The sequence below is a fragment of the Punica granatum genome, chromosome 8, assembly GCF_007655135.1.
Source record: "Punica granatum isolate Tunisia-2019 chromosome 8, ASM765513v2, whole genome shotgun sequence".
Lineage (NCBI taxonomy): Eukaryota > Viridiplantae > Streptophyta > Magnoliopsida > Myrtales > Lythraceae > Punica > Punica granatum.
Genome location: NC_045134.1, coordinates 12,930,866 through 12,941,817, shown reverse-complemented (window position 1 = coordinate 12,941,817; position 10,952 = coordinate 12,930,866). Strand labels below are relative to the sequence as shown.

Here is a 10,952-nt window from a genome sequence, read left to right as displayed (position 1 = left end):
TCAGCCTTGCGACTTGGAGTAGAAATTGAGAGGGAGGGAGAAGAAGGGAGAAGAAGAAAGAATAAGAAGAGAAAACGATAGAGAAAGAAGTTTGTTATTCTGATAATGATATTTTCAGAGTACATAGTTGATGACATATATTCCTCTATTTCTCTGTTTCCATTACTGCACTCACAAAGCTAATGTGACCTAAAAGTCTCACGCCCCTATCAAAATTAACCTCGTGCGTTGACACTAGGAATCCCGATACATGGGCTAGATTATTGCTAATGTGGGCTGGGCCTCTTCAGGCTACCACACAGGTCCACACCAAATTTATTGAGCGTGCTAACACTTTAGTCCTTGAAATTTTCAGTTGCCCCCACTTTAGTATCTGAAAATTCTTTTCCAGCGATTTAGCCCCTAAATTCCAATTCCGTCCAACACTCAGGTTCGCCCATCAAGTCCTTCACGAAAAAACCGATGTGGTCGCTTACGTGGCGCTAAAGGCGTCAAATATATTATTTTTTAAATGAAGCTTAGCAAAACAACATCGTTTCAGGGCTCAATCGCTGGCAAGCATGAAAGCTCAATCGCTGGTAAATTTCTTTTAGATACTAAAGTGGAAGGCAAATGAAAAATTCGAGGACCAAAATGCTAGCATGCTCAAATATGTTCATGTGGCTGTGCGATATGGTCAACCGAGATTTTCATTGGGGAGATGAGGATCGCAGCCGGCTGATCTCTTTACCCTCAGTTCCATTTTGCCCCCTAAATCAATCAACAATAACACTATCACCCCTAGCATTGTCGATGATCTCTCTCTATATCTGTAACCAAAGTCGCAAGAAAGGCACCGCGAGAGCATTGACCTACGGAGCCTTCTCCACCCGATGAATCCCTACGCTCCGCCGGACGGCCGGCCGACCGCCCAACACCACCACCGTCACCACCACCATCACCACCACCAGCAGCAATCGAGGTACGCTCAGGTATCTTCTTCGCCCCGGCCGCCGAACCGCTCAAATTACTCCGATAACCCCAATCTCTACCCTCCCCAAACCGTCCCCCATTACCACCACCACCACCAGCACCATCAGCAGAGCCGCAACTTCCCGCCGCAGATCCACCACCCTTCGGATTACCATCCCTCCCCTGCACCACCGAGAGCGCTGACGACCTCACTCCCACGATACGAGCTTGCTACCCGCGGGTTCAACCCTATCGATGATGATCGTGATCGGCGATCGATCTATCACCACCACCAGCACCACCATCATGCCCTTGTTGATAGCGACCGTCGAGTCCTCGGCGGACACGACTCTCCTTTTGTGGAAAATCGCGCAGAATTGCTCGATCGGCGTCTGGTGCATAGGTCGTATTCCAATGCGGATTACAATCATGATGTACACCGTCGTGCACCTGAGCACAGAGCTGCCTCGCCTTATGGGCCGGTTGATAGCTCTAGGCGTGAAGTAGAGCCAATTTCCAGGGTTAGGTTAAGGGAGAATTATGCAGAGGGGTCCGGTTCTGATCAGCAAGACAGTCTTTTTCATGGGTCTTCCTATCGGTTTTCGTCAGTTGCAGGCAGCTATGATAGTGAGCCTCACCGGAATGAGAGAGGAGACGGCACGAGTGGGAGGCAAAGTTGGGTTCATAAGAGAGACAATACCAGGAATTCAAGTGAATCACTTCCTGAAATTACAGATTTTGATGGAGAGGATTTTAGGACTGTTGCATTGAAACAGGAATATCATGCTGCTGAATTTGGAAGATATGGCGGTGCCAGTCGGGGTAGTAGAGAAGTCGTCCGCGAACATAGTCTCACTCCCAAGAAGCAACTACAGAAGAAGAGTGCGTTCTTGAGGCTTCAGATGCCAAGGTTTAACCACAGGATTAGAGACAATGAACGGCATTACAGCAATGGCTATAACGATGACAGTGGCTCTGGCCCTGGTTCTTCCAAAAGTAAGGGGCAGGGACAGTTTATCAGTTCAGATCATGGGCCAAGGGACACAAGAGAAGATGGTTCAGTGGATCTTGATGTTTCATTTAAATCTAACACGCTGATTGCCAAGCCCATTGTTCAACCTACAAGCCCCAGGGTTGTTTACGAAAAGGATTACATGCCCTCAAGCAAGAAGCTGAAGTCAGCTATTGTGTCAGATAAAGATAGCACAAGTTCATTGCTGGACAAACTCAATGTGTATGATGAGAAATTAAACTCCTCTCTTAGTGTGACTGGTGTCGCCATTAGCACGACCGAGAATTCAAAACAATTGCTTGAGAGAGTTGGTGCATCTGCTCAACACCAGGATAATTTGGGACATTTGGAAGGGATAGTTGCTGAATCTGATGCTCCAGTTAAGTCAAATAGCAGCTCATTACCTGTATCAAAAGTGACGAATGTCTCATCTGTTACTTATGAAGTTGGAAAGTCTTGTCCAAGTCCTGTTGCAGATATAGGCAGTAGTGATCTTCAAGGTAGGAAGGATGCAGTGGCTGTGGGACAAGATTCTAAGGTTGGCGCTACAAGGGATGTGGTTCTTGATAGAGCTGAGAATGTTGGTTCAACTCAGGGTAAAACTGCAGACAAAGGGTTGCCTGGTAAAGCACCTTCAGTCAAGGATGCAGTTCCTGAGGGACAAAATTCTAATGCTGGCCCTAAAAGCAATGTTGCTTCTGATAAAGCTGGTAAAAATGTTCGCTCGCGTCAGGGTAAAACTGTAGGCAGAGGGTTGCCAGGTAAAGCACATTCATTCAGGGACGCAGTTCCTGAGGGACAAGATTCTAGTGCTGGCGCTAAAAGGGATGTCACTTCTGGTAAAGCCGGTGAAAATGTTGGCACAAGTCAGGGTAAAACTATAAAGAAAGGGTTGCCTGGTAAAGCACATTCATCCAAGGATGCAGTTCCGGAGGAACAACATTCTGGTGCTGGCGCTAAAAGGGATGTGGTTTCTGATAAAGCTGGTAAATCTGGTGGTTCAAGTCTGAGTAAAACTGTAGACAAAGGCTTGCCTGATAAAGCACCTTCAGTCAAGGATACAGTTTCTAAGGGACAAGATTCTGCTGCTGGCGCTAAAAGGGATGTGGTTTCTGATAAAGCTGGTAAAACTGGTGGTCCAAGTCTGAGTAAAAATGCGGACAAAGGCTTGCTTGATAAAGCACCTTCAGTCAAAGATACAGTATCTAAGGGACAAGGTTCTGGTGCTGGCGCTAAAAGGGATGTGGTTTCTGATAATGCTGGTAAAACTGGTGGTTCAAGTCTGAGTAAAACTGCAGTCAAAGAGTTGCCTGATAAAGCACCTTCAGTCAAAGGTACAGTTCCTAAGGGACGATATTCTGGTGCTGGCGCTAAAAGGGTTGTGGTTTCTGATAATGCTGGTAAGGCTGGTGGTTCAAGTCTGAGTAAAACAGCAGACAAAGGGTTGCCAGATAAAGCACCTTCAGTCAGGGTTGCCAAGAAGAAAAAAATTGTGAAGAAAGTGGTGAAAAAAGTTGTTACTCGTAAGGCAGACCCACCAAACCGGCAGCCTTCTAGGAAGCATGACGGGCTCAAGAAAGCAGATAGTCCTTCAAGATTAGTGTCTTCCAAAGGTTCAGGTTCTTTGCAAGAGGAAATTGCAAGCCACAGTATGGCATTGTCTGAGGAGTGTCTAGCGACCAATGATTCAAATGAACCGGGACTTTTACGACAAATTGATGAAAAGAAAGGATTATCGTGTTCTTTTTCATCACCGAGATTTGGCAGAGAGACAGATGAGGGTACTGGTGTTTTATGTGAAAACAAGGAGAGAGATTGTTCATCTTCTTCTTTTTGTCCTGTGAATTGTGAAGAAACGAAAGTAGATGCACCAAATGCTAATAATGTTGACCTCCAAATTGTTTCGAGTTCCATGAATGTACCAGTTGCAGTGGTTGATGGTAAGATTAGCAAGGATGAATTCAGTGGACAATTACATCAAGATGTGAAGTTTTTGCTGCTGGACAATGAGGCAGAGAAAGATAATCTTGCAGAAGATTGTAGTACTACGCGCATGTCAACCTTAAGTGGGTCTAATATTGAGGATGGTTCTACAGTGGTAGATGGGTCTTTGTTGATGAGAAATGCTGCTTCTGGTCCTGAAGAAGATTTGATTGGCTCGCAAGACTTACCTATTATTGGTAAGGAGAAATTTGATGCTCCAGATTGCAGCCTTAATACTTACCAAATGACTACTGGGCTTTGTGGAGATTCTCAAAATGTCATGGAAACAGGTGCTTGCTGGGTTTCTGGCAGTTTTACAACTAACTCAGAGAAGAATTTCATGGGTTTGAGTAATCTCATTTGTGATGATGCAAGGGGACAGTTGCCCCAAGTGAGTGGCCCAAGAATGCTTGATAATGGCAGCAAAGCAAATCTAGGAAATTTTGATCTGACAGTGGACAATTCAAAGGACAGTGCACTCAATGCAGGTAGAAGCCACCGTGGGATTTTTCAAGTTGATCCTCTGACTTCAAGAGAAGCCAGTATCTGCATAAAACCTGTGAGTAAAACATATAGTGGCCCTTCAGATACTTTAGATACGGTTTTAAATTTATGTACCCAGAATCCTGATCCTGCAGTAGCTTCCAGTTTGGGAGAGTTGACTGTTGGTTTACCTGCAATCACCTTTGGGCACAATGTTTCACATGGAACTGGGTCAGCAGATGCACATGATCCTCTTGATACTAAGGTTTCGCTGGATAGTGATAGTGGTCTTGATGAGGGTAGAACGTCACCCACTCTGAGAAAGAGGAGAAAAGTTTGTTCTGCTTATTCAGGATCTTCTGATGCAATGGCACCTCAGGACAATAACATCGCTTTGGTTGCAGATACAACTACTACTTTTGTACAAGTGCAGCCAATTCCATGTGATAGTTCAGTCCAACCAAAAGTGGCAGCTGCGGGTGCGGGTCATAATGCCAATACACTTCAGGGGGCTGCTTCAGTATCAACCTTGGAAGAAAGAGGTGTCATGTTCAAGGACACTAGTCAAGTAGGACAATCTGATGGTATGGGTTCAGTTAATAATGTGCATGTTCCTGGTGTTCAGTCCAGTTCATTTCTAGGGCAGTTGGGCATCGGAAATGGAGAATCTGCTGATCACCTGATTATAGAAGGCAGGCCTGAAGAAAATTCTCTTGCAGTTGATCTGTTGCATGATCATCAAAACAGGGATATTGATCAAGAAAGATTTGAGGAGAGAAAATTGGACTTAGATCCTTCAGAAAAGCAAGCAGTGAGCGATTGTGAGAGAACGAAATCCCTTATTCCAGATATCAGTTTTCAGAGCTCTGATCAGTTGTTCTGTCCTGCAAATATAGAAAACGATGCCAGTCTCAGTTTGAAGGATGAATCACCTTCTGTTTCACTTTATTTGTCATTTTCTGGTGAGGTTGATGTAGCTAGAGATGGAGTTCATGCTTCTAACTCCTATGATGAAGTGATGGAGTCTGTGCCTGATGCACTATCCGATATGGGTTCACCAGAAAGTCTACATGTCTTGGGTGCACAAAACTCAAGTGGTGGAGCCTTGCTTGACCAAATTGCTAGCAAGGCAGTTGTGAAGAATATTGGTACGGATCATGGGGAGAATCTGGCTGTTGGAGGAGGATCGAGTGCATCTGCTGGCTTTGCTATTACCTCAATTTCGCATGAAAATTTAGTTGGTTATAGTTCGGATAATGCATTAGAGAAAAGCTGTTCGGCGAGGGATAAGACAGTAAGCTTTCCATCAAATGGTTCAAGAAGTATGAATTGCGGTTCAGATCCATTGAGCACAGAGCCGTATGGGAGATTGAATCGGCACAGTCATATGATTCGAAGGGCCTTTCCCAGTCATTCCTCTTTTACTGCCACAACTTCAAAGATTACTTCCAATTCCACTGCAAAACCCAATACGTGGTGCCGAACAAGTAGTTCATCTGCTGCTTCTCCAGGGCTTAAACCTTCACTTGGCACTTTACCAGCAAAATTACCTCTTCCAGGAAAGAATGCAAAGCTTCAAAATACTTCTTATATTCGAAAAGGCAACAGCTTGGTCAGGAAGCCAGTAGCTGCTATCCCTCAAACCCAGCTTTCCCATAGCACAGTCCCTGTTCATAGGTCAAACTCCTCAGATGTGCATGACTTGAAGAAGAGCACTGTTTCTGCAAATACTGATGATGTTAATGGCATGCCAAACCATTTGAGGACAGGTGGAAGAAACCATCTGGCGAGACCACAGACACCTCCGCTATCTGTCAGTGATAACTTGCCTAACTGCAATATTGTTCCTTCAGCAAGGTTGCCATCTTCTCAAGCAGCAAATCCTTCAGTTACTGGTTCGAGTCACCCTGTGTCAGATCCTATGGGTTGTACCGAGAACGATGTGCTGAAAACTCATGAGGATGCAGGGATGACTTCTGAAGCCCATCAAGATCAAACTGCTTCAATGAACAGTTCAGGAAGTCAGAATGAAATGGAGGATGAAAGCTTGGCGACATCTAAATTGAAGAGGATTACGTATGTGAAGTGCAAATCAAATCAGTTGGTAGCGAAAGTGAATGATTTTGACCTGCCCATTTGTATGGTCGATAAGAAGCAAGGCCTGCCCTCTGAAGGGTACTACAAGAGGAAGAGAAATCAGCTGATTAGGACTTCATTAGATAGTGCCAAGCAATCATCTTCTGATAATGCAGATACTGAGGGACAGCTGGGTGCAAACATTGTTACCAGTGCTAGTAGTGGCAGGAGGCGTTCTCTGAAAGGTTTGTCAATTCGTTCCTCTTAGGCACTTTCTGGTTCATTTTTATACAGGAGTTGCAGCTCCAGTTGACTACCTATTGGCATCATTTCACTGGTGTTATGTGGTTTTCGTTCACATGTTCGAAATTATCAGCTGGTGAAAAGCTCTTAGTAAATTTCGTGAGCAATTTGTTGGACCATTAGTTTGCTTTCTTCATGGAAGATTTACTTTTCTTGCACAGGTGCTTCAAAGCTGCAAACACCTCTAAAGTCTGCTTTGGTGTGGACTTTGCGTGGTACGTCGGGCAACTTCAATGCATCAAATCATCATAAGTTCTTCCCTCAGTTTTTCCCCTGGAAACGAGCAACATACTGGCGATATTTTATGCGGAATTCGGTGTCTATTGGAGATAATAGATCTTTATCTGCCATCAGGTACATCCTTTTTGGGGTTTTTTCCTTCTATAACTGCGAGTATCTTCATTTTCTTTTTGCCTATTTTGTCTGCAAATTAACTGACAATTGCTCTTTCAGTAGAAGATTGATGCTGTTGAGAAAGAGGGATACAGTCTATGTAAGGTCATCTCATGGGTTGTCGCTTCGAAAATCAAAGGTAGTGAGTGTTGGTGGGCGTAGTTTAAAGTGGTCAAAATCCATTGAAAGTCAATCAAAGAAAGCTAGTGAGGTCAGTTATTTCCTTTCTGTTGAGAGTTGAAACAGAGGTTTCCTACTGAGGAAATTATTGCTGAGATGTACAAATTACTACAGGAAGCTACACGAGCTGTTGCTGCAGTAGAGAAAAAGAAAAGAGAACAGAATGGTGCTGCTTCTCTTGCTTCTGTCACAAAGAACAAAAGTCAGTCTCTGCGTGAGTAGATTATATACCAAAACTGAATCAGCCTATTTGTTATATTAGATACTAATTTTGGATTAATGATGATTCAAGACTGCAAACCATCCATCTTGTGACAGTTACACATCACTGAATTTTTCCTTGGCTACAAATGCTGTATATGTTTAGTTTATCTGGTAGTATTAATGCTAAAGCTAATCATGACTACACAGGAGAGCGCATATTCCGAGTTGGTAATGAACGCTACAAAATGGATGCCTCAAGGAAGACACTCATAAGAATTTCAGGTTTTTGTTCTTTATTTCTTGTTATATGGTCGGTCTTGTTTGCTTACTACCAAGTTTGTAGTACTATCAATTTTTTGTTATCCGCAAGAATGGAATCTAGTGGAATGTTCTCAGAATGCTATGATTGTCATATGACACTCACAGGTGGGTTTTTCCTTAGCAAGGTATTCCTGGTAACGAGATTATTGAGATTACTCAACTTAACTGAACTTTCCTAGGGTCACATTTTTCTCAGTGACTATGAACTGGTTTCGTTCCTTGGCATCTAATGATACTATTGGTGTTACATTTAGTTTGGAAGTTTACAATCTTTTGAGATCCATGAAAGAATGGTTTGGTAACTGACAAGAATCTTATTCATCCTATTGTTCATTTTGCGGTGGTTGTTGGTCTGGCAACTGTGCTGGAAAGCTGGTTAATTTCTGAAAGACCGGGAATTTCAAACTTTTCTCTTCTTTGAGCCTCCTGTGCACTCATATTGAAATTTTGCAATGTGACAACAACCTCTTGAGATTTTCCAAAAGTAAAATAGAAAAGGAAAAGGATAGCAAGTTCTTCAGGTGGTCACTGGATTGTTATCTTGTTGTGGTGTTTGCTGCAGATGATGAATCATCTTTGACAGCTGCTTCTCAGCAAGGAACAAATGCGAAGAAATCATACGTTCCAAGGAGACTAGTCATCGGCAATGATGAGTATGTAGACCCTATTTGTCTGTCCTGTAATTTTGGTAGTCAGTTTGTTGCATTTTGTTCAAAAGAACTTTATTATTTGCAATGTTTCATATACCCAACTAATTATTCCTAATGCTCGTAAAAATTGGCAGGTACGTCAGAATTGGCAATGGAAACCAGCTAATTAGAGATCCAAAGAAAAGGACTCGGGTTTTGGCAAATGAGAAAGTTAAGTGGAGTTTGCATACTGCGAGATTAAAGTTGGCTAAAAAGCGGACATACTGTCAGTTCTTTACCAGATTTGGAAAGTGCAATAAGGGTGATGGGAGGTGCCCTTACATTCATGATCCCTCCAAAATTGCCGTCTGTACGAAATTTTTAACTGGTTCATGTTCCAATAATGACTGCAAGTTAACCCATGAGGTGATATTCCCCCTGTTCGACTAAATTTGGATGTTATAATTATCAAATCATATTGAGTTTATCTAATTTTGTCTGTCTTAATGCCGTATATTCTTATGCATGCAGGTTATACCAGAGAGAATGCCCGACTGTTCTTACTTTTTGCAAGGTGCTTTTCAAATCTAATTGCAATTATTAGATTCTTCATATTGAATTATTATGTCAATATAAATTGCCTGGCTCTAACAAATCTTATTACAGGTTTATGCACCAATAAGAATTGTCCATATAGACATGTAAATGTCAATCCAAATTCGTCCACTTGTGAAGGGTTCCTAAGAGGCTATTGTGCAGATGGCAATGAGGTATGCACTCTGTTCAGTTTTTCTCTAATCGTGCATATTTGTATGGTTTTTATGCATAAAATAATTCATACAAAACTTTTTTTTTTTGGGGGATAGATACGGATACACAGTGCTGATGTCTGGACATAATAATTCTTTCTTGCTTAATAAGGTTAAAAAAAAATTGCAACTGCATGATAGCAGTTTCCCTTATAGGTTATGGTTTAAATATGTTTCTGAAAACACTACACCTTACAGCATTATAATATCTTGTGAATGTTAGAACTATTGTTCTCGTCTTACGTCTTTGTTGATGGCATGCTGGTGATTCGAGGATTTTTCTCCCGTATTTTGGTTGGTTTTCATGAATTATGGGACTCTTTGATAATTCCAACCATTTCTGCTTCACCTGGACCAAGGGAGCACACGTTGTGAGAAAAAACCTAATCCCTTATGCAAAATCAACACGACTCTGTAAAATGGCTGAAACTGTTTGATCTTCAGTGTCGGAAGAAGCACAGCTATGTCTGCCCAATCTTTGAATCAACTGGGAACTGTCCTCTGGGATCCAAATGCAAGCTTCATCACCCGAAATCTCGCACCAAGGGAAAGAAGAGGAAGCGATCAAAGGAGAAGAAGAATGCTATGGGCCGATACTTTGGTGGTTCAAAGTATGTCAGAGCATCTGATCCTGGAACATCAGTCACAGAGAAGCCCTCGGCTGATGAAAGCAATTCCAATAATGGGGATGACAATCCATTTGAAGAAAAACTTGCCGATTATGTCAGCCTTGATGTTAGTGATGAAGAAGAAGGTGCTGAGGATATTGGTCGTGTGATGGGCGTTGAGGCCAATGATGACTTTGACATGGAATTGGATGATCTTGATGAGCTAATTAAACCCATCGGTATTATGAACGTAATGGCATAGTTAGTACTTCCGGCTAGAGTCTGCGAGGCAACATTTTTGAAGAATGGCAGTGCTGCTGCTTTCTTGGGAAATTTCGTGGTCGTAGCTGTGAATAGTCTGAGGAAGTTTGAGGAGCTTTCTTGAGCAGGACCTGTTTTGTGACATCATCAGATGCACGGGACACATCTCTTGGCAGGTGCCAGCTTCGACTCAAGTGGGAGTTGGAACATCGAGAATGTTTCCTGTGATTTTCGCTGCAGGTTCCCTGAAGACGGGACATCGGCATTCATCTTGCAGATGCAGAAGTTGTAACTATTTTAATAGCTTTTTTTTTTTTGTTTCAGATGGCAGGAATTGAATTTGTGTTGGTACTGCTTCTTCTGTATGCATACATTTTGTACATACACAGATCATATGGTTTCAATATAGTCACAGATAGAAATTAATGTCTCGCTATTAGTGGTATTCTTGCCTTATGATCTTGCAGTAGAAAGATTCAAACTCGAGATCCTTGTCCGCGATCGAGGTGTTTATCTCAGCTTCTGATAGCTTGATGCACAGAACTTTGGGAACAAAGTCTACTTTATTCTTCTAAGCCAGCCTTAACCCGGTAACTGGAGTATGAATTGGGAAGAGGTTTAATGAACCGACATGAAGTATCGAATGATTATCGAGCAGAAACTCAAAAATTGTATTTATGTTATGTGATTGCTCGAGTCGGGTGTTCGGAGCGGCAACAGAAAACAACCAAAGTTCGGT

The 10,952-nt window shown here is 42.6% G+C and overlaps 1 protein-coding gene across 4 annotated transcripts; it reads left to right on the top strand.

Annotated features, from left to right (window-relative positions):
- Positions 1 to 729: 729 nt before the first annotated feature.
- On the top strand, positions 730 to 10,649 carry LOC116187720. Of its 4 annotated transcripts, none has more exons than XM_031516632.1 (10): positions 730 to 6,750; positions 6,970 to 7,162; positions 7,265 to 7,412; positions 7,496 to 7,583; positions 7,793 to 7,867; positions 8,469 to 8,559; positions 8,691 to 8,961; positions 9,067 to 9,109; positions 9,202 to 9,305; positions 9,789 to 10,649. In XM_031516632.1, exons 1-10 carry the CDS (start codon positions 873 to 875, stop codon positions 10,212 to 10,214), a joined length of 7,317 nt encoding a protein of 2,438 aa, XP_031372492.1. In that variant the 5' UTR covers positions 730 to 872; the 3' UTR covers positions 10,215 to 10,649. The 4 variants fall into 4 exon arrangements, with proteins under 4 accessions (XP_031372492.1, XP_031372490.1, XP_031372491.1 ...); XM_031516630.1 differs by having other exon boundaries at positions 7,496 to 7,595; XM_031516631.1 differs by having other exon boundaries at positions 7,262 to 7,412.
- Positions 10,650 to 10,952: the final 303 nt, after the last annotated feature.